The sequence below is a fragment of the Ambystoma mexicanum genome, chromosome 4p (assembly GCF_040938575.1).
Source record: "Ambystoma mexicanum isolate Mex_15411 chromosome 4p, UKY_AmexF1_1, whole genome shotgun sequence".
Lineage (NCBI taxonomy): Eukaryota > Metazoa > Chordata > Amphibia > Caudata > Ambystomatidae > Ambystoma > Ambystoma mexicanum.
The window spans coordinates 535,522,594-535,547,197 of NC_090927.1; the positions used below are offsets into that span (position 1 = coordinate 535,522,594).

Here is a 24,604-nt window from a genome sequence, read left to right on the forward strand (position 1 = left end):
AAGCTGGTAAAACCTGAAGTCGGGGAGAAACCTGAAGTAGACGGTGGGAAGTTGAGTACAGATTGGACATCTGGCTACCCTCTGTTTTTGGGCCCAGTTCCCTTGCCTACACTGTAACTCAAAACCACTGCTTCTGGCAACCCTTGCACTTGAATCTGTATCTGCATCCCTACAGTCCCCTCACTTGCACTTATTGACACCCGCTGTCTGCGCTTAAGTCATGCACTGCCACTCGATGGCCACATTTCTTATTGTTGTTTTTGTTCCTGTGTTGTGCACCTCTCACTCCTCCCCTACCCTCACACTTTCCCCTTCCCTCTCCACTGCACTTGCTTGTTCTCAATGTCACTGGGCCTAGTAAGATCGTTGTTATTTGTATCCTTTCTTGCACCCCTCCCTTGCCTCGTCGCACCCTGAAACACTTGTCTATGCACGTAATATAAATAAAATATCATATCATATATATCATTGAGTCAACCTGACGCTGAAGGAAAGCCTCAGAGGAGAAACCTGACCCATGGAAACTGAAAAGAGTTTTTTAGAGAGCTGGTGAAAGCAGGACAGCTGAAAGAGACATGGTTGTGAGTAGACCCTGGAAGAGCCTTTTTAGTGGAAGTTGTTCATTTTCCTTTATTAGCTTAGATCTAGCTACTTAAAAAGAAGACTTTTGAGAACTCCCTTGTTGGCCGAACATTGGTACATTTGTGTTGATAGATGCGAAGCTAAAAGGCGCTAAGATTAGTTTTGAATCTTTATGTTGGCCACATTGTTTGGAAATTGCTTTGTAGAATTAGCGTAGCCAAAGGAGGGGAAAAAGCCTTTATAAGCAGTAGGTTAACAATGTTATGATCTGCATGCTATACTTCAAAGTTGTTGCTGCCCACATTGTGTTGACCTATTCCTGAGTTCACTTTAAAAATATCCTTGCAGTTTATAGAGTGAACTCTAGCTCCCGTATGCATTGGGTCCAAACCCTTCCTTAAAAATACACACAAAGCCATTTTTGAAATGCCCTAATAAGTGTCATTACTTGTCCTTGCTACATCTGCTTCCTGTGCAGTGCAGACCCACGTGACCGTTCACTGGGATACTACAATAACACGTTGTCTATGCATTTTGAAGGCATCATGAAGTAGACACAGACAACAGGTTCAAGAATGGTTCTCAATAGTTTTATTAACTTAAAAGGCAGGATGGAGTACGGCCTAACTTGCCCTATGTTAAGTTGGGATTTCCCTACCTAAAGAAAACTAAGGATAGTTTGTCAGGAAGTCCAAATCAAATGACTGTCTGTGTCCAAAACCTATACTTGGCCCCACAACTAACTGTATACAATGTGTAGGGATGTCGGCATCAATATGAATACTGTTCATCATAAAGTTCAGAGCTTCTTCCAGCTTTTGGCTTGTAATCGGCTTCCCCTTCCCCAAGTTGAAAACAGTTCACAAGATATCAGGGTTTTCTTCCCCAAGAGTTCAAATCTTCCAGCTTGTCAAAACACCACAGTTTCTTGGCACACTTACCAGCTTTTTTTGACGAAAATACTTTTCACTGGTGAACATAGGTCGTTCTGTTTCTTGACGGCAAAATCACATAAGCGGCTATTGCAAAACACAAGCTTCTTTGTGAATACTTACATGGGCTTTTCCATAAATAAGGGCACCCGGACTACCCACTACAGGTCACACAACTGATACCCCCTCTTGACTGCTTTCCATTAACAATTGGCCACTGTCTTCCCTTGACAGTGAAGCTTGTTTCTTTCACCAGTATCACACTCTAACAACAATTTTTACCGTGGCTTGAATGGCCACCATGCACTTGGTTACACTTTCTGTATTCTTCTAGATCTGACCCATACAGGTTTCCTCTTAACCTACATGTCATGGTCACTTGCCCAGGATCACAAGAGTTGTACCATCAAGTGGAGGGAGCAGGGGCATCATGGGTCACGCACATCCCTTTGGGACATTTATACATGGGGGGCCTGGTTGGACACAGTCCTGGCGCCTGTGGCGCCAGGCTCATGGAAGGATTTAAACAGGACATTTCCATTATGGGCAGAAGTGCTTAGAATGAACAGGAACTCTTTTATTATGAGCAAGAATACTCTCATTTGTGTAACTGGTCCGTGTGTGGTCGCCATCTTCATCTGCACTTGCATCTTTTAACTTCTAGGAGCGGTAGGGTGTGGCATGCAGAACTTTGCTAAGGGGTGTGGCCTTAAGAGCTCAACTATAAAAACCAGCCCAACCCCAAGTCACACGGTTCACGTTATTCTGCACCTCCGTGCAGCGTAATGCTCCCAGTCGCCTGGGATTCATTTTACCTGGAGTTATCCTGCCATCTGCATCTGTGCTTGTCATTGGAGAATCCTGCTCTTACCTAAACGCTTCCTCCTGGCACCGCGGCTCACCTGCAAACATCTCGGAGTGCAAACATCATCCTCCTGGCACCGCGGCTCACCGGCAAACACCCCGGAACGCAGACAACATCATCCAGGCACCGAGGCACCTGCAAAGAAAAGGCAAAAGACAAGGTTAGACACTTAACAGACATTATGTTAAGGGCTCGCTGCCATTAAAACCTTTCGTCTTCCCTAAAGCCACCACTCACCTGCTGCTGAACATTGTGGTCGCATCCATCTTCCACTCAGCCGCGTTCCGTGCCTTCACAGCCATTGTTAGGCCGCATTTCCACCTAAAAAACAGAGAAACGTTATTCAATGCAAAACAAAAGCATGGAGAGCAATAACATCAAGACATTGAGAAGGAAAAGACAAATACATTGAAGGAAAGCAGAAAGAAGGGAAAAGACAAAAGACATTGAGAGGAAGCAGAAAGAGGAACTTAGTTGCAGCCGGGCTGGACTAGTATTCAGGAATCAGTGAAGGAACTAGATTCCACCAACAAGCGCCCCTGCCAGAAGTAGCAGGACAGAGAGCTCATCATTCACATTAATCAGGAGCAGTGCCACCAATTGTCACCGCCCATAGCTGATCCACAGAGGACGAAACCAGAAGGGGGAGATCTAACACCAGGGAGGGCTGCAACCGTGCCTCAACGCCTCCGCAGAGACCAGATGAGCGTAACACTACAGTTCTTGAACTCTTGTAGCTTCATCAACACTTAGTTTCTCAACTCATATCCTTCTTGGTATTCTCTTGGCTTTGCCACACTTGTATCTCAGACAATTCATTTCCTGGTATCTGCTTCATGCACCTCCTTTCTTTCACTCCACTCACAAGTGCTCAAAGCTTGTTTTTTCATTGTGCGACATTCAAAGTGCTTATTATGCCTTTCAATTCCTTCAGTGTTCAAAGTTTCGGCATTCAAAAGTACTTATAACAAATTTCAGTTTGTTTGGTATTCAAAAGTACTTGTTTCAGGTTCCAGGAGCGCCCTGGTATGAGCGTTTCCTTGATTGCACTCACTGGTTGCATACAGCAGCTCTCTCCGGTTTCTTTCCACTCTTCGCTCTGTTTTCCAGCTTCCACTAGCTCCGCTGTTCACTCGTGGCAGCCACAAAGAGCACTGCTCACTCTCCTGTTGTCCTGCGGTGGCTGGAATGCTTCGGCACCCCCACAGCTCCTGCTGCATGCACCCGACAAGGAGGGCGGCATGACCTGCAGACCCTCTTGCTGTGGCCTCGGCATCCCGTTTTCCTGCTCGGCACAGCACCCGGCTCCTGTGTCTCCAGCCTGCTTCGGGCCACACCTGCTTCTCTCCGGCATGCCTCCTCTTTTGCTGTGCAGACACAATTTTTATAACCCTCTTCATTGTCCACAAGGCCTTCTGGGGCCTGGGACCTCAATACATCCAGCTCTCTTCCTAAATATCTTCCTTCTCAAGCTCTTCGCTAATCCGCCTCCAACTCCCTTAGGATTAGTTGCTTCTTCAAGCAGCGAGTTGGTGATAGATCTCCTTTTCTTCTGCTGGGGCCTCACTCTGGAACAGCCTCCCTGCCTCTCTGAAACTTGAGAAGAACCATCTCCGGTTCTGGAAGCACCTCAAGACCTTCCTCTTCTCTCCTCCTCTCCCCTGCTGATCTCCTGGCTGAATCTGTAAACTGCACTGGTTACCTGGCTGCCCTATGATCTCAGGCCCAGGTCCCTGCCTCGCCAGTTGCACAACTGCACTGCCCCCCTGGCAACCCTTGCACTTGAGGACCGTTTATGTATCCCTACAGCCCCCACTAGCACTTGACACCTGATGTCTTCACTTGCACTTGCCACCAGCGGGCCGCACTTTTATTTATTGTCCTCATTTATTGTCTTTATTTATTTTACTATTATCCTATGTACTGCACTGCCCCTTCCCGTTCCGCCCGCACCTTTCCCCTTCCCCCTAGTCTTGCGCGACCTCAATGTCACCAGGCCCAGTAGGATCGTTGTCTGTCCTCCCTCTGTTTCCCCTACCTTGCCTTGTCACGCCTTGAAACACTTGTGTATAGGTGCGTTATAAATGCCATATCATATCATATCCATTTGGATTGATAAATGACTGCAGGTGTGGGTCATTACGTTCAATTGCCTGACTAGGGCGAAACCCATTCGCTGGACGTGCCTGACTGTTCCACTGGTACACCGCCATAGCCCTCGTCTTTGTCTCCACACCAGAGTTGTGTTTGGGGCTTGGAAAAGGGCTGACAGTAGCCTAAAAAAGGTTTGAGGGATAGAGGGTTCATTCCGGAAATGTAATGGGGGATACCATGTCTCACCTACGATGTTTTCTCCCCATATTCCCTCCACCCCAGTGATCCCCAGCAAAGATTTTTTAAGGCAAAGATTTTTATGTCCAATAAACATGTGAGAATTTCCTGACTATACTACAACATTCAGGACTTAACACTGTAACACTTGAAAAACTGCCATATTTTCCAGCACAACGGAGAGTATCCACCTAGCAAGTTTAGGAAATTCTCACATGTTTATTGGACATAAAAATCTTTGCCTTAAAAAATCTTTGGCTGAAAGCATTGTTAACAGAATTTCTGATTACGTGCACACAAGGAATTTATCCACAAACTAAGACATTAAAGTGCCTAACACACATCCAACATGGCGCTCTTCGTTAGAAGTTACGATGGACCAGTTGATTTTAAAGGTCATTGCGCATGCACGGCGGTTACTACAGCAACCGGGACAACGTTCGGACTAAGAAAGACGAGTGATTCTAGCATTGCGGCTCTCCGCCTCAGTTCACAATATGGTACGAAACTTAATCTACACCACAGTCAACCTGCCGTAAAACAATTAACGTCCTATTAATATGCTAAACAATGATCCTACATCTCTAGGATCCAAAAGCCATGGCTTACTTCAGAATCTAATGTCCGAAAATCGGCTTGGACCAGTTGGCGCACAGCTCTGGTGAGTTAATGAATGCAGTAAGAATGCAATTCCATGTACCATATTTTGTCTAACGAAATCTAATATCCCAACAACCCCCAAACATGCTGTTTATTAATCACCCAACATAATCTCATTACAATGCAAGACCAGCAGTGAAATCTCAATGCCACACGTGCAGTTGGCTTTACCCCAAGTTAATGACTCTGCTTCACTTCACATTGAGGTGAGCCCTTATTTATCTTTCGAATAATAGTGCATTGAAACCATTTTAACCAAGGGTCTAGATGTGGGGCCCAGCGCTATACTTTAGCGACTGGTCCCATATCTGGCCCGCCGTCCCCAATACCCACATCAAGCTCATTAGATTTACCTCCCGATCTTACCAACCTGGTTGCAGAGAAGACGGATCGACACTGATCTCTATATTAAAGCAATCCTAGAGACATCTCTTGGATACACAGGTCAGTGACGCTACATTCTTTAAGGACATAATAGGATAGTGAAAGTTAGCTAAAAAATACATAGTGGCAACGATATTATTTATTTATTTTACTGAATTCATGAATTGATATACCTGTTGAAGGGCAGAAAGCCTGAAACACGTCGCATTGACAGTGAAAGACACACTTGGAGCCTACCACCTAATTGAAGTGTTTATCTTTCGTTTTTGAAACAAGTAATGAATTTATTGGTTTTCTTCAATTTAGTTTGTTTGAAAAATTGCAATGCACATCATTCTGTTAGAATGTAACTGTGATCATTGTTGAATCTTACATTTTCATTTATATTGTGAATTGTATGAAGATTTGTTACTTTATTTATGAAATATTTTCTATTCATGTTTTCATATGAAATATGACTGTAGTCATAAAAAATTGAATCACTCATTTGAATCTCATTGGCGATTGTTTGCCCTAAAGTGTGCCCAGATTTTAGTCTCACTTTCAATAGTGTGACTCATTTTTTTTCCTTCTTCGTATAATCCTATCCTCCTTTGATTGCCTTGCCAGTCCAAACGGGAAGGTCCATCTATATCTTATGTCTTTGTCCCTCAGGGCCTTTAGGACTGGTGCCATCTGCTTCCTCTTGATCAACGTTATCTGGGCAAGGTCTTGGAATAGGAGTATGGTTGCTCCGTTATGATACTTGACTAGCCTTCCTTGACTCTTGCAAAATCTTCTCCTTGGTTGAATAGTCGTGGAGTGCCACCAGCACATCCCTAGGTCTAGCTCCAGGGTCCGTTCTCCGTGGGCCGACTGTTTACCCGGTATATATGGACCTCGTCTGGCTGTCTAGGACCAGGAGGTCTGCGAAGACGCGATTTACTGCTGTTACTTCCTCAGGCATGACTTTAATTTGTATATTTGATCTTCTGGACCCGTTCTCCTAATCCTCTGCTTGGCGTTCAAGGTTCTGGGTAGCTGCGGCCAGCTGCTTGATGAGTATGTCCACCTTTTTGCGTCATCGGCAAGGTCCTGGATCGCTCTTTCGTTTGTATCCACCCTCTCCTCTACCTTGCTTATGTATCTTTTAAAGTCTTGCAGGGCATCCACTATGTCCTCTCTTTTTCTTTCCATCTGTTTTTGGACTGTGTCCATTAATTTGTCACTATATTCCGTGAAGAATTGCTTGAGGAGTGTAGTGGTGACAACCTCGTCCCCAGTGTCTTGTAGTTGGGGGTCCCCTTTTCCTTATTGGTTGTCTTCTCCCTGCCGGTGGGGCCCCATAACACAGCTCCATAGCTTCGAAAGTCTGGAGTCTTGGGGCTTCCTGGTTCCCTTTGCTGCCAAGCTGGGTTTCTTCCCTTTCACCTTGGATGTGATTTCCTGGGCTGTTGGGATGCTATCTTGCTCCCCTGTTGTTTCCTTTGACCCTGCGGACTTGGTTTCCTCCGTGGTGACAGTGGTTGTAGGTTCTGGGGGACAATAGCGTATGGCCCTTATATTTGGATGTGGCTAGGCCTTCTCACTTTGTTCTCCATATCCGATTCTCTCAGTGCTGTCTCTCTGCGCGTGGACACTATGCCTCTTGCCCTTCAGCCCTCTTGGCCTCTGCTGGGCCGCTTGACCCCCGCTTTCTGGATCCCTGGCAGCTGATCCTTTTGACCCTACCAGTCAGTGACAAAGGTATTTATGGGCCTCCTTCGTCTGGGCCCCCGTTCCCAAGGCGCCTTGCCTCACCTTGCAGGTTGCCTATTGGGGTGCTTGGGGGCGTATCCCCCCTCTGTGCTGCTGACTGTGCCCACCTGTCCATATGATGGGGCTCACACCTTCCCCCTCTTCTGTTGTGTGCCCTCCGCTGGCCCTGGCACTGGTCCCATGAGAGGCTCACTGTTCTGGGAAAAGGGGGTGAGGGGGGGCTGTTTCACACGCCCTTGCAAGCAGTCCCTTGAAAGAGCTCCTTGGATGAGTTTCCTTGCGGGAGTCTGCCTGCACTAGTCTGTCTGGCCCCCTCCCCCGTTGGACCACTCCTCCTCACCCCGTCCCGTATCCTCTGCCCGCGGCTTCGCCTAGGAGCTCGAGCCCGCTCTCCCCTCATGGCTGAGTCCTGTGCCGCGTGGCACCCTCGTGGGCGATCTCTCCCTGTTCTGTGCCGTCTTTGCCACTTCTGGGGCTGCAAGGCTCCTCCTCTCCGGCTCTGGCCGTGGGAGCTGCGGTTCCCGTTCTCCCTCACTTCTCGCTGGTTCCACTCTGGGAGGATCCCAGCGTTGGGCTGCTTCAAACCACTTCCAGGCTGAGGGCTGAGTGGAGATTTTCGGCGGGCCCCTCTATCCCACATCCTCACGGTCCCTGCCAGGCTGCTGCTGGCTGTGCCTGCTATTTGCTGCAATGCTGGCCGTCTCTCACTGGGCTTCTCTCACCCCCCACTTCGGATCCTCAATCGGACATCGGATTATGCCGGGGGACCTTCTCCTCCACATGGGGTTCTATTCTGCGGGGTGTTCTCGTGGTTTCTCGTGCTTGGGGAGGCCAACAACTTCTATTACCACCATGCACAGGTCCCGAGGGTCGGAGGAGCAACAATCAGCTGCTCCCCATCTGGCGGCCATCTTGTAGTCCTCAGGTGGCTACATTCTTAAACCCATGACCTGAGTGCATTCCTCTCCAGTGCATTCTCTTCCAGTCAAAATGAAAATAAGATGGCTTTCGTGGCCATTGGGGCTACCAGGAGGAGGACTTGGACAAATGACTGACATGGTTCAAGGGTTTTTATTTAAAGTAAAAGAAAAAGAAAACTCCTATCTTGCCCCATCTCTGAGGGAAGTTCCCTACCTAGAAACTAAAACGAATGGTGCTTGTCAAAAGAAAATGTCTTAGTCAAACTCCTATGCAAATAATCTAGCCCTACCAATTTGAAAAACTGAAACTGAAAGAGAGGCCGAAGCAATTTCCTCTAACTTTGGCTTCTGCTTGGCCCAATCACTTAGATGGCTTGTCGTTCGCTTCAGGTTCGTCAATATGATAAGGCAGTTAATTCTCTGTCTTGACAGTTTCATTTTGTTTTTCTCCTTTGTTGTTTATTCCGGAAATCAATAATAAGATTTTCAAATAAATAAGATAGTTCATGACTATCCTGCAGACTTTGTTGGTCTACATAAAGATAGCAATGGAACACCTTGAAGATGCACAGTGCTATGAGAAACTACAGACAAACCCATTTCCACAACTACAAGAAGATTGGACGATCATGAGCCAAAACTGGAGAGACAAGGGACTATTAACAGATGAAGAACACCTGTATATGAGCATATCCTTTCCCATTATCTCCACAATCTATTTTGTACCCAAAATCCACAAAACATTTACAGATTTACCACTGGATCTCTTACTGAGAGAATATCAGAATACATAGATCAGCAATTACAACTACTAGCAGCTTCATTATCTTCTTATATCAGAGACACAAAACATATCATTCAACAGTTGGAAACTATATATTGGGAGCCAAACTACTGGCTAGTTACTATGGATGTTTCAGCATTATATACCAGCTTTCTCCATAATAAAGGACTTCAAACAACGGATTATTTTTTTAAAACGAGATCCAGATCTTATCATGAACAGAATTTAATGATCCTTGAGATGTTGTTGTACTTTACTTTAAGCAATAACATTTTTATTTTCAATAAACAACTGTACAAATAAACTCAAGGAACCGCTATGAGTGCCAGTTCGCCCCAGTGTATGCCAATCTTTACTTGGGGCATTATGAACTTGAGCACGCATGGCGGCACCCAACATTCACAAACAACAATGTAATTATTTGGGGGTGATATATTGATGACATTATTATGATTTGGAATGGAACTTTATCACAACTGTAGGATTATTTCATTTATCTTAATGACAACACCTATAATTTGAAACTTACCACACAATACAGCCAATCACAAATCAACTTCCTGGACAACAATCTTTATATTCAAGCAAACATGATTCATACCACTTTGTAGATCAGACCCACAGCAGTCAACAGTATACTACATGTGACCAGCAATCGTCCAACTCATGTCATCCAAAGCATACCTTATGGAGAAATGCTGAGAGTCAAGAGAAATTGTACCACCAAAGAGGAATGTGAGAAACATCATGCAAAATTTCAGAAAATGAGGATACAATGATAATCTTCTAAAAAAAAAAAATATCTTTTTTTTTTTAAAAAGCCTATAGCACGACCAGGGAATATCTTCTACAGGACACAATATGCAAACCACAAACAGTCAGACATCAAAAAATATGAGTCATTAACTTAAAACACAAATACTCACATTATTAAAATCCTTGTGAAAAACTGGAACATACTGAAAGTGGATTCAGATCTGCATCACGTTTCGTAAAACAAAGAATTTGAAAGACAAGCTAAACCCACCTCACTTCCAGTATAAAAAATCACAACCGGTGATGCCAGAATCTATGTGGCTAAACCACCATTAAAAGGAAACTATTAATGCGGCCAATGCACGTTTGCAAATACTCAGAAAATGCCAAAACCGCAATTCAAAAGCCTAATAGCTGATCAACTGCAAAAGCAAAAATTTGATTTATGGTATAAAATGTGTATGCAACCAAATGTACCTAGGTAATACCATCAGGACATTGAAAACGAGGATTGAAGAGCCTATTAGAGCCATCATTAAACAAGATCCAAGATCGCCGTTAGCTACACACTTTCAGGAAACTCACAATCAAGAACAACTCTGTCAACTTAGGTTCTTTGGAATAGAAAAGGTATCCCTTCCACCTAGAGGTGGTGATCTAGAAAAACCTTTGAGAAAATGAGAAGCAAATTGGATTTGCACTATGGATACGTGTCACTCCGGCCTCAACACAGGCCAGGAGCTATACCATTTTTTATAGACACCATCACAATTATACCACACTATATTTTCTCTAAACCTAATCGAACTGTTTTTCTATTTCCAATAATGTATCATGACAATTGTGTCTATATATACAATAAATAATAGAAATTATTGGTTTAGCCTTAGTTATCAATTCAGCTTCTCATCCATTTTAAAAGATATTTGCATCATCATATGTACAAATGCTTTATCATGACTACCAGTTCAGTGTCAGTGACCATTACGGATTTCTATTTTGTTCATAAGAAATTTCAATCATCATATGTATAAATGTTCCATGTGCTTAATTAAAACCAAGCTTGAAAAAATAAGCAGAAAAGTAATTCATATATATACAGCAAGTAGATCTCTTTAAGTAGAAGTACAAGAAATGGAAACAAAACGCCAGGTTCATATTCCTGAGCTAAAATGGCGACCAAGCGTAAAAACATGTGATGTCATCGCACACACGCGATGATGTCCTTGCGTGACATAAATAAAGGCCATTTTGAAATGCAAAAAACAATGGCAATCGCACCACTGTGAGATCGCCTGAAGATCAAGCAATTTATTCTTTAAGGTAAGCACAGAGTGGGAGCTATAATCCTCATATTTTATAGCTATGGCTAATCTAATGTTCAGCATGGTATTCAGCAATTATATGACCACAATATACTCAAGATGCATATCATACGTCCTTCATTTCAGGGTATCTATATGGCCCAATACAATTATCCAGTAAAACAATTTTCTCCCATTAGGGAATTTAATATATGTGGTTTAAAGACATAGAAAACGGGCCCATATTCTTGTTTTGTCTTGGTTTTTTGGACTTTAATCAATACACTCATGCAAGAACACAAGGAGAAGCAAATACCAGATCAAATTAAGTAAAACATGTCTTTTATTGAAAACTGCACCTCCTGAAGAACCGCTAGACAAAAATAGCGGGGAAACACGTGTTGGGGAGCAGACCATAAAGCTGAATAAGGGGAGTAGGCAACTATTTTGAATAAGAAATAAATATTCATGTGAGCCTAAAACAAGGTGAAAAAATGGCAAAGATTCAGTGAACCCTAACTGAAATGTATTTTTATTTTTTGAATGAAGAGAACTCGAGAGGTTACTTATTTAATTACAGTGAAATCATCAACCAATAAACAACATAATTTTGTTTACAATCCAGCGTTCATTGAATTATTAAGGTGAAAGCGCAACTTTGTATTTTTCTCTAACAAAAAGTTACTTCATAGCCCTGGCCGGCCTCAGGGCATAGTCACAGTTAGCAGCTCACCTTCTGTTTGAACACCAAAACATGGAGAGCTCTAGTGCTGCTAAAGGCTGGTTATCATTAACCAACAGACTTTGTTGGTCAAAAGGAAATATCCATCGCATGGTTCCCCCTCCCTCAGGAAAACCCGGGTTTTACTCATACCCTCTCCAGGTTCCCTTTCAATAGTTATCCTTATAATTATTTTGTGGCCCTCGAACTCCCCAGCCCTTTGACAGACTTGCTTTCTCTTAATTAACGCAATTCACACAGGGCCCCTGTAACCTCGTAAGCTTTCCGAGCCTTGATGCAAAGTGTTCCTATCTCCTTCACTCTGACTCACATAGGGCGCTTGCCGCGGGCCCAGTTACCTTGTCAGCTTTCCCAGTCTGGATGCAAAGTGTTTATAACTATTTCAATCTGATTCACATTGGGTGCTTGCCTGCTCAGGTTTATCAGGTTCCTATAACCTCATAGGCTTTCCCAGCTTTCATACAAAGTGTTCGTACCTCTCAGCAGTAGTCGCTCCATGGGAGCGCTTGCTTCCCTGTGGGATCCGGGCTCTCCCTGCCGACCTGGTCTCGGCAGATGTTACTGGCCTCCAGGCCCACCACAGTTTTCCTATGGCAGCACCACCAGACGAAAGGGGTGTTTCTCAGTCTCTGCTTCTTCCCCCGACAGTGGCTTCTTGGTCGGAGAGGACACCAGCCTTCTGGTGTCCAGCTAGCGTTTGGCTTCCTCTACATGCTACCGCAGGCTCTGCATTTCAGCGTGGCTCTGCTCCAGGCTGTCCTCTCTCCAGAGGCTCACCTCTGCGTGGGAATCCCTCTCCTCCCAGCGTAGGCATTTCCTCTCCATTCACAGTTCTTCCTGGGGTTATGTACATCATTGCAACCAAAAAGGGTGTGTCCTTCCTCTTTGACTGTGGCACCAAGACGAAATTCAGCATTACCTGAAGTCAAAGAAATAGAAGGAATGTCACTGGTTGGGCTAGTTAAAACTGGAGTAAAACGTTTTCCCAAGTACCATGTAGGCAGACCATGCATGTCTGGGAGGTCCTTATCGGACTGCTGGAAGTCCTTGTCCCTGAGTGGGGAGTCACTTCGAGTGAGGACCCACTTGTCCTGACCCATAATGGGGAGGGGGGGGCTTGCAGAGCGGCCTCACCTCCCTGGACTCTGGGGAGAAGGGACACATGGCGCACATTTGTCACAATATGCCTCGCTGCATTTGGGTTCATGACTGCCTTCATCTAGTATGATCGTGACAGGTTGCATGGAAATAAACATATTGGAACAGAAAAGGGCCAGATGCTTCCGGAAAAGGCAATGATTGAGCTTGTTTGCAAACCAACCCTTTCTGCCCCCTTCTCCTTGAAAACAAGAGGCATTCTGGCAAGAGTGCACATAGGACCATTACAAAATCTGTTTCGTAATTTGTGGTCTAGCAAGCTTGCTCTCTCAGTTTGCAACTTCTCTTCTGATTATTTTCAGCTTTCCAACTTATTTATTTGTTTTATCTGCAAAGCTTTAATCTGGAGTGAGAATGCCAATTGGCTTCCAGTTGTCTCGGGTGCCATGATGCCCAAACATTTGTCTCTGCTAATGGGGGAAAACTCTGCCCTCTGCCATTTATGCAGTGCACCTTATCCAAACGAAATCGCTAACCAGATTTGTATTTGTAAAAATGAACTCTGAAGTGGCGGGTAGGGCACAGAGTTTGTGCTATACAAAACAAAATAAACAAATTAATCAGTATACATTGAATAAACCACTTTAAGAGATGGTTGGCATGTTGAAAAACTGAGCTACAAATTGTGGTTTGTTATAGAAACATGTTTATATTTCTCATTTCAGTAACCTGGAGGTAGAAGACCCAGAAGTGTTTGATGAGCATTGTGAATTTGAAGTAAAGAAAAGGAAGAAGGACCATTTTAATAACAATACACAATCTCACTGTAAGTCATCTGTTCATTTAAATTGTTTTAGAAATCTCTTCATAGATGTTTTATAGTTGTACACTAAGCTTTCATCAACCTCTGTTGCCAGACATAGATAATTTCCTATCATGTCTCTCTATTCTGTCCTATAGCTCTACTGGTTAAGCGCTTGCTGCAGAGATCTGATCTGCACTGAAGGGCACAGTTTTTTACTCCAATAAGGCTTGACACTGAACAGTTGTGAGACGTTCCAATGGCCCACACAGAGTGTTGCATGTTTTGCCTAAGTCTAAAGCTTAAACACGCTCTGATGTGCTTATACTGGGTAAAACATTTGGTTAATTGTGTGTGTGTTCTCTGTACCTACACCAATTCCCAAAGTCACAAAGGTGTGCCCTGTACTATAGGCTGGATCCAACAATGTCACTTCTTGAGTTGTAGGCTGGGATGAGGGTGGGGGGAATGGGGAGTGTGGAACGTACTGACACGATTGACTGGACGATGTTACGCTATTGTTTAAAAATCAATAAAAACATGTTTTCAAAAAAAGTCACTTCTTGAGTTACGAGAATGGCTTTAAGAAGAATAGTATGCTAGATCCTGTCATTAACCACTCACATTAGGACATTTCCAGAGGTTTCCCAATGGTGGAGGATCCACCAGACTATCCCCTGGGATCCTTTGACTCTTTACTTTAAGACTTGTAACAATCAGCCCTAAGGTATGGCTAGCAAAGCAGCCCACTCTACTTTTCTTATAGTCGTATTACTGCCCTCACCAACAAGTCCTTCAGAACAAAGTGATGCCCAAGGCGATCCAAAATTCCTTTATCCAACTTCTTCCTGAAGAAAAACACTGTTGACAAGCTGCTGTAAACACATTTTTATTTAAGTGTGTGCACTTTATTTAAACTTTGACACTGAAATGACATGCAAAAAAGAAAATATAACACACTAGATCAATAATAAAAGAAAATCTATGCTACATAGAATACAAAATAAAAGGATATAGATTACACAGTAAAAGATATGCAATTAGATTCAAGATGGCGCCCGGTACAGTGAGGACGTGAGCTGTGTAGCTCCTCCCGGTGGCCTGTAAGAAGCCTACAGTGAGACCTGCCTCTGCCTGCTGCTGGCATCTGGATGGTTCTGTCACCTTGCTGTGGAGTGCTGAGGGTCTACTAACCCTCCTCTTCCCCCATGGCATACCGACACAGACATTTTTCTGCTGAGGACGGGAGACACAGGCCGTCGCCTAGATGGAGGCCGCTGAACATGGGAGTGCGGTGTGAGCGTTACCTATAGCACTGGGGCGTTTGTGGGATGCTCCGGCCGACTCCTGCTTTGCTGAAGCTATTTTACCGCACCCTGGGTCGTTCCGGTCTGGAGGCCTTTAAGTGTAACGATTTGCAGCAGAGACCCATCTGAGCAGTACAGTGAGTGACAAAGGCTGCATTTTGGTTGTGGAGTGCTGGAGGGAGCATTGGGGCTGGTGATCAGCATTGGGTCCCTAGTATGAAGCACTCATCCGCGGCTAGTCCGGCAGGCATGAAAGACGATTTGCCTGGATAATACAGTGTTTACTTTTGTTTCCAGCCCCATGCCCACAGGGTTGCCGTCAGCTGATGCGGTTTTGCCATGGCCAGGTCAGTGCTGTTCAAAAGCTTCATATCAATGATAATGAGATGGTTTATTTTCTTTAGATAGGGGTAACGGCTGCTATGAGAATCATTTGTCACCTGGCGTCAGAAGAGGGGATCTCAGTGAAAGTTTATATTTTGAGGTGCCTTTTCTGATTTACCTTGTAGTTTAGTTATCCTATGTTGGATTAATACCACCTTCAGTGAGTAGATTTTGTAGAGGCTTACTGTGAGAAACCGGAGGGTTCACACGGGACTCGTGGCCATCTTTGAATCCCTTGTGACAGTGAGGGGGGTTCACATGGGACCGCAGACAAAATTTGGTAAGCTACAATGCTGGGTTTAAAGTAAATCATACAGTGATAAATAATTTTTTAGGAATCCTAGACACCTATCATGTCAATAGACACATAAGGTGTTATATACCACTACTACGAGATAATTACTAGTGCATGTAATCTTTTACAGATTACCATATACCCTGCCTAAAGCACTTGAACGCAATTGTATTGGGAACACTGATGTGAAATCTCTCTGAACTACCCGGATGCAGTAGTGAACGTTACACACTACTCCTGAGGTATGATTTTTTTATTATCTAATAGATACTAACATCATCCATGGTAGAAGAGAGAATAACAGTCTCTCTGCTGTCCCCTCTTTTACAGTATATCCATTGGAACCAAAGACAGATCGATACATCTGCCATACATGGTACTTTGAATCCGTTCATGAAAAATTTAACTATCTGACTACTTGTTGAGTTACCTTACAGTGAAACTCTTAATATTTGGGATAGCTAGATACTGCACCCATCTCACTGAATCTCTGAGATTAGATTTGCTATCCTCTATCATGAGTATGTGCCTAAAAACATATTTGTAAAATTACTAAATGGTGAAAATATCCCAAATATTGATAAAAAAAATCTTTTACATTTATTCCTCAGATACCGTATAGTGAAGAAATATAATTTGCAAGAGGAAGATGCTCCTGAGGAAGGGCCTTGCCCGAAACACATTGAGCTCATAATTTTATCCTATTCTCTCTTGTGTTGATTTAAATAATTTGCTGTTTAGTTAACACTGTAGAAGGAGTATTCTTTACACTGGAATGCCTATAATAGGTACTAATTGAAGAGTGAATATAAATGACACATTGTGCATAATGAATTGTATAATCAACATTATTTTTTGACTGATTTCAGTTAGGAACGTGTTCAGGGGACGGCAGTGTCCACCACTTTAGGACACTCTTTTTGCAAGAATCCAGACGGTATTCTCACTCCTACTCCCCTTGGATCCTCTACGCAGTTAACCAAGGAAAGGCCATCGCTTTTGGATCTCGACCCTGGGGGTGGAGAAGCGATGGAAGATCACCTGGGTGGAAAGTCCTCGAGGATTGGCAGTGGGATGCCCCTAGGAAAGACATGGTATCCCCCTTTCCCTAGTAACAGTCAACCTAACGCTCTCCCAACCTTTAGAGGATGCTACAAGCCAGTTCCCCTCATTATTCCACACACAACACTTGACAGTGCTGAGACGAAGAAGAGGCAAATGAGAGTAATGAAGATTTACCCTATTCACCACTTAGGTACTGAGATGAGGAAGCTGCATCCCAAAACACTGGGAAGTTCAGGCATGTCTGCCTGTCCAGGCAGAACTAATTAACTTGACACACCTGCAGCCTGTTGGAGAGCTGCAGGTCCATAAAATGAGAGACCAACGAGATCCCAGGAGGACAACCTGCAAATAGAGCCATGAAGGAGAAGCAGGGAGACCGGCATGGCAGAGACCAGCAGGGGACCCGCTCTTCGTGGAAACACTGTGGTGGGACTTACTGCCAAACACGGACACCGGCAGACCCAGAGCTCAAAGAAGGCTGTTTGTAATTAAGCAGCAAGGTGAGCAGGGGTCGCATTGGTGGTCTTTCCCACCCCAGAATCAGAGCGGAGGCCCCAGCAGAAGATGACAGGAGCAGGCCGCTGGCGAGTGTCACAGGGACACGCGTCCCAGCGGCGAACTCCGAACAGGACATTGCTACCCTAGTGTGAAGGTGAGTCGGACTCCCATAGGAACCCCTCAAAATTCTATTACTAATAACTTTTGATTTGAGCAACAGATTTGACCGAAATTGCGAAAGTGATTAAGGACTTGCAGGCCCCCCCAAGACTGCAACGTTTTCGTAAAGATTTGTTAAAAATAAAACGGTTATTAAGAAGACAAAAACTTTTTTTTTCTCATAGTGCAGCCAGCTTCCCATTCATTTTCTCATACAAGGTCAATTTTTGTCAAAGCGCAAACCCCAACGTACGGGACGGATTTGGACCAAGTTCGAAACAACTTGGGCACGAAGCGTTGATTCGCGATCCATGCATGGTTTGGGGTTATTCAATGCAGCAGTTTTTTAAATATTTGACTGAGAAGGGAGTGCCCCCTTCTCAAAAATAGATGGCTATATCTCGGGGATTTACCCAAAACCGGGTGTTTTTAGAAATGAAACACGCCATCTTTTCTTTAAATGCGAGAAATAACCATGGCTATAGGTGAGGATATGGAAAAATGAAACGCAGGAACAAAGCTATTTGCAGGTCAAAAAAACATGCAAATGTCATCAGGCTAGATGGAGGGCACCAGGTGAAATTTGGGAGTTGGAGGGGTCTAGGGACTGAGTTTGCAACACAAAGCTTTCTGTGACCTCGGCTAGCCGACATCTCAAAGCAAACTGCATCACAGAAACCGCGTGTGTTGTGGGGGGAAACAGAGAGGACAGGGGAGGTGAGGAGGCCATCTGGTTAGTCGGAGGAGCTAGTACAGATGAGGGGGGCACTTGGTGAGGGGCAGGAAAGCATTTTCTTCCTGCCATTTTTCTGATGTTCGCAGCTATATTTAAGGCTATAAAGGACTAGTTAGTTGAGGGTATGTGTATTACAGTACATTTTTCTTTTTTTTTTAAAAGATATTTTTGCAGATATAGTGACGTCAGTGACACGATTGCCATCCAGGTCTCCCATCCATGCAGTAACCAGGGCAGACTTTGCTTAGCTTCAAAGTGAGGAAGGGCCGGCCTCCTCGGGCCATGTTGCCTGATAAATGAGCCAACATTACACAACCATTTAGAAAAACGGGCCGGCCCTTTCCTTGCTTTGAAGCTAAGCAGGGTCAGTCTTGCTTTGAAGTGAAGCAGTGTCGGTCCCGTTTACTGCATGGATGGGCATCCAAATTGTTTGTTATTTTTAAACCCTTGCTACTGTCCTTCCTGATGCCATCGGAGACCATTTTCTGCATTTTGCTGAATTGTATTCTGGTATTTGTAGTCTCGTAGTCAATAATAAAAAAATATTTTTTACAGCAACAGTGTGCTTCTCAGCCTGGCAGTAACTGCGACAAACCCTGCTTAGCTTCAAAGGGAGAAAGGGGTCAGCCCCCTTAGGCCATGTTGCGTAATAAATGAGCCCACCTTACAAGACCACCTAGAGAAACATGGCCCGGAGGGGGCTAGATCCTTCCTCGCTTTGAAACTAAGCAGCGCCGGTTCCGGTTACTGCATGGATGGGAGACAGTCCACAGTCTCGAATGCTGTGTGTTTTCTTATTTTTAAATACCTTCTAACACATGGCATATGCATGTCAATAGGGGGGGGATATTGCCCCATTGTACGCTTTTTGCCTAACATAGTTCTATAATGATTTCTATAATGATTTATATATATTTTCAAGTCATGTTTATAAAGCAGAGTATTGCTGAAAGCCAGACATGAGGGTGAGGAGGGGAAATGATGAGAGGGCAAGTAATTCATAAGTATTTGCCCACAATGTGGCAAGAGAGTTTGTAATCCTGGACACTGGTGCAATTATTCTCCCCTGATTGTGGCTGCTTGTGGATGAAGAGCGTAACTTTCTTTCATAGGGCGGTCACAACACGTGAATTTTCTTTTAGGTTGACAAGCTTGCTCAAGTATTTGGCTTCCAGGATTTTACTCAATCTGCCTGCCTCCACTCTTCGACCTTTACAACTTATCAGAACAGGACTGCAAGACTTGTCCTTGGCCTCAAGCCCAGGGATTGTATTTCTCCAGCCCTGAAATCTACTCACTGGCTCTCTGTCACTGCAAGGATCAAGTTCAAGACCCTTTGCACCGTCCAGAAGGCTTTCTGTGGCGTGGGACCACACTACCTCCAAAACATCTTCATTCTCAAGCTCTCCGCCTCCAACTCTCTAAGGGTCAGTCGCTTCTCCAAGCAAAGAGTTAGGAGCAGATCTTGTTCCTTGGCTGGGGCCTCCCTCTGGACCAGCCTCCTTGTCTCTCATACTTGAGCAGAACCACACCCGGTTCCGGAGGCAACTCAATACCTTCCTTTTCGCTTCCTCTCTTCCTCTCCCTTGCTGATGTCCCTGACTGTTCTGCCCACTGGTATCCTGGCCTCCCACTGAACTACATGTCCAGCTGCCCTTGCACTGCCTTCAGGTTCCCCCAGCATTTAAGGGTCTGTATCAGTAACCCTACAGTCCTTTCTCTCTTTGCACTTATGAGCCACCCTCTGGCCCCACTTATTGGGTACCTGCCCTCTCCCCTTCCCCCGGCACTATTGAGCTACCTGCACTTGTCTCTTACCCGCCCCCCCACCCCCTGGCACTTCCCCCTCTCTCCCCACTGCAATTGCACAATCTGAATGACACAAAGCCTAGTAAAATCGTTGTTTTGTCCTCCTTTGCATATTATATAGCATAATCATGGTGTCGTATTCGCATGGATCTTGCCCACAAGACCACAAGCACTTGTTTCGTATTGGGATTTTATTTACCAGGGAATATTTCACGACAGGTTCAGACAGGCTGACTATTTGTTTCCACAGAAATGTGGCACAATCTACCTATTCAGTCTTCATATGGGACACCATACCTGCCTCCTATATATTCATATGTGGGCAGGATGTTAAATCGAAGGTAGATGGGGGGGCGCTGTTGCGCTGGACGAGGATGGCTGCCTGCTGAACAGCTCCGAGCCGAGAGGCGCTGCCTGAATCGAAATCACCTGTTTGCCTCGGCGTTTCAGCTCACAACTGGCTGAGGGGGAAGCTGATGTGACGGAGATCTTGCTGGCCTTTTTCCGCCCTCCTGGCCCCCTCCGCTGCGGAGCCGCTGGCCCCTCTGTGAAGACCGGGAGCGCGCGCTCTTCCGATCCCCTGCGGGGCTCCGGTGAGCCGCGATCGTGATCCGCGGCTTGCGGCCTTCCGTTGGGGGAGGGGCACCTTTCCCTCCTTGCGCGACCGCTCACAGCCAACTCAGAGTGAGCTGCTGCCTGGATCCGAGAGCGCCCGCTCCGCTGCCCCATCCGAGGCGGCGTGCTGTTTTGGCCCGGTCCGTGGACCGAGGCGGTGAGTGGGGCCCCGATCCTCTGCGCCGCTCCCCGCATCGGCTTGCGGCCTCGGTCCGCGGCTCGTCGGAGTCGCTCATGCGCCGCCGAACACTGGGACAGTTAAGCGCCCCGCCGGCATCCTGATACCCGGTGGGGGGGGCAGGCTTCACCGGAGCTCATCCCCCGGCGAGGCTCATCTCGATCGCTGATTGTGCTCGCGGGGGCCACGCGGGACATCGACCCCCCCCCCGCTCATTTCACACTTCGCCGGGGCGTGGTGGGCTCCGACCCCTACGGAACTGCTGCATACTGACGCTGCCGAACATTGGGACAATTAAACACCCCACCTGCATCCTGATACCCAGTGGGGGGGGCAGGCTTCGCCGGAGCCCATCCCCCGGCGAGGCTCATCTCGATTGCTAATTGTGCTCGCGGGGGCCACGCGGGACGTCGACCCCCCCCACTCATTTCACACTTCGCCGGGACGTGGTGGGCTCTGACCCCCACGGAACTGCTGCATACTGACGCCACTGGATCACATCACACCCAACCTTCTATTGGAACCCCAGCCACCTAGCTCCTCCATCATCGGCCGTGCCGCTCCCTGGACCCACAGGAGCGGCGCGGGGCGGCGGCTTCTCCCCCGCCTACTCAACACTGATCATGTTCGGCTCCGGGAAAGCTCTATCCCTTGAGTCCATTGCTTCATTGCTCACTACGGTGCCAATCAACTGTTGCTCCATCTTACCGCAATAGCTCCCGCGGTTCCTCTTGTCCTCCTGTTGGTTGATGCCTCCGCAGACCTTGCATCCTCGGGTTCCCGGTGGAACTCTCGTGGTTCACTATTATCGCATATATTCGCTGCCCTAGCGACCCAACATAGCTTGGTCTCCTCCATCTAATTCGAAACGCTACACCTCTCGCCGCCACCCGGCTGCAGCCACACGCATACTTGGTGCTCTCTCTTGGCGTCCCTCTAGTTCTACTATCCTCCGGTCCACTAGTCCTGTCTTACCTTTCACTGACAGCATGTCAACGAGGACGGGAAAGAAGCAATCCTCTATCAGTATGTTTGCGAAACCTTCGGGAGGATCCGCCTCGGAGACACCTACACAGGAACCACCTACTACACAGGAGCTGGAACCATCCGAATCTCAAAAAATGATGGAGTACATCCGCGAGGGGTTCACCGCGATCCACAGCAAACTTGATGATATGAACGGTACGATATCCTCCATTAAGGCACACATGGAGAGGACTGATGGTCGTGTAACTGAGATCGAGTCACGTGTTAGCACCGCTGAGGACGGCCTGGGCTCCCTTCGGGCAGAGGTCTCCACATTATCCGCACGCGTAACAGAGGTGGAGAAGAAAAATGAGGATCTTGAGTCTCGCTCAAGACGCAACAACCTCCGCATAATCGGGGTACCCGAGGATGGCATACAAGAACCCATGGAGAACTACGTTGAGAGCTTGCTACTTCGACTCCTCGACTCCCCAAAGCTCTCCCCACAGTTTGCAATCGAGAGAGCACACCGCGCACTGTCTGCAAAACCTAGGCCTGGCGCTCCTCCTCGCCCGATTATAGCCAGGATCCTTAATTTCCGCGACCGAGATGCCCTACTCAGGGCGGCGAGAGTCAAGGGAGACCTGCTGTTGGGCGCGGCTAGAATCCACCTATACCCGGACTTCTCGATTGCGGTTCAGCGAGAGCGACAATCCTTCCTGGCGGTGAAGAGACGATTACGTGAGCTTCAGGTTAAATACGCTATGCTATACCCCGCCAAGCTTCGGATTGAGCATGCGAATCGAGTATACTTCTTCACACTTCCAGAGGAGGCCTCCAAGTTCATTGATGAACATTTTCCCGGCTGAACTGTACTTACAATGATCTCTCCCATTACTTAGGCCCTTCTCCATTGTCCACTCGCTGTACTTTTGTTCCACCACAACTCACCCTGTCTGCGGGGTCGCCTCCATTGAGCCCTACCCAGAACTCGATTGGACTAGTGGCACTCCGCCCTCCTTTGCTCTGGTACCGCGTGGACCCCTGGGCTGGCCCGATGTTGTACAGTTCAGCCTGCTGATGTCATAGTTGTGCATGTTTATGACCTTGTTTTTTCTCTAAGTAATGCAATTGTTGGTGTTGTGTTGTGACACTATGGGAATTGGTTGTTGATCTGAGGACGGCATTGACTTCCTACCATCTGCACGTCACAGCTGCCCACCATAATACACCATTTGTCCGTTTAATTACCCTGTATCACCGTGTTAATCTCCAGTTCCTGTTATCCATCCTGTACACATACACCATTCCACTCAAGCTCACGGTTGATCACTCTGAGTATCTTGCTACATTGGTCATACTTGATGACCTTGCCCCTCCCCCCTTCTTCACCCCCCGCGGGTTCACCCCCGTGCACACTCCGCTTATATTGCCGGGTATTAAGATTATCTTCAAATTGCCTCAAGGCTCGGAGCATCGCCGCCAGGCCGACGTACAGGCCCCCCAGGCGTTGATGCCAATGTTGTTGACCCTGTTGGTTGGATATGGGTTGTTCATCCCTCTGTTTGGGGGAGGGATGTGGGAGGGGGTGGGGGGTAGGGGAGTTAATGTTAAAAAAGGCTTGGTAACTGCAGGAAGGGTAGAGTTCAGGAAACCGGGATCGCTATGCCATCGCAGGTCTGACGGCGGTGGATTTCGCTTGTGGGGGTCGCCATTCCATTCACCGGTCTATTTCCATGTCTACCATAAATGTGTCGGGTGAGCAAACCCTTACGTTCCTGAGTTGGAATGTGCGCGGACTGGGGAACTTCAAGAAAATGAGATTGCTACAGCTCCAGGCTGAACGGCATGGAACTGGGATACTGTTCCTTCAGGAGACACATGCGATAACTGATCACTGTGAGAAGTTTGCTAAAACATGGGGACCTCAGAGATACTATACTTCCTATTCCACACAGAGCCGCGGAGTTATGACCCTTATCCATAAGAGTATTAGATTTACCCCCATCGCCACGACAATAGACCCCCTAGGCAGATACGTCTTACTTCACGGCATCCTACAGAGTAGGGAAGTGGTCTTACTGAATATCTATGGTCCCAACATTGATGATCCCGAATTCTTCACACATCTCACGGCCCTCCTCGATGGCTTCCCACTGGTACCTATTCTCTGGGGTGGCGATTTTAATACAATATTCGATGTTGATCTCGACAGATCTGGCTCCCGTCCCCGTCACCTCACAAGGGCTGCATATTATACACTGTCTTCACTCCCTCGCCTGGCCCTGTTCGATGCATGGAGACTTCTCTACCCTGACTCTCGCACCTTCTCCTTCTACTCCTCGGTACATGATTCCTTTTCCCGGATTGACAGATGGCTTGTCTCTGATATACTTATAAAACATATCTCAGGCATGTCGATTCTCCCCAGGACTCTCTCCGATCATTCACCAATAACTATTACCCTAGCCTGGGGTCCGGATCACGCCCAGCCTAAACACTGGAGAATGAAACCACTTTCCCTACTTGACCCGGTTTTTTGTTCTGAGCTGGAGTCGGCGATTGAGGAATTTTTTGAGACCAATACTGGCTCTGTTTCATCACAGGCCACCCTCTGGGAAACTTTTAAAGCCTATATCAGAGGCATCGCCCTCTCTAAAGAAAATGGCATCCTCAGAACTATCCGTGGAGAGAT

At 46.3% G+C, this 24,604-nt stretch overlaps 1 protein-coding gene across 15 annotated transcripts in view; it reads left to right on the plus strand.

The window, feature by feature from the left end:
• FBXO25 (F-box protein 25) overlaps window positions 1-24,604 on the plus strand; it is a 989,471-nt gene that overhangs the window by 183,467 nt on the left and 781,400 nt on the right. For 14 of the 15 annotated variants that reach the window (XM_069606066.1, XM_069606067.1, XM_069606074.1 and 11 more), the window contains exon 3: window positions 13,821-13,921. In XM_069606066.1, the coding sequence (XP_069462167.1) occupies window positions 13,821-13,921 (101 nt within the window). Of the gene's footprint in view, window positions 1-5,170; window positions 5,372-13,820; window positions 13,922-24,604 lie in introns of those variants that run through there. The other variant, XM_069606075.1, reaches the window with a different exon arrangement.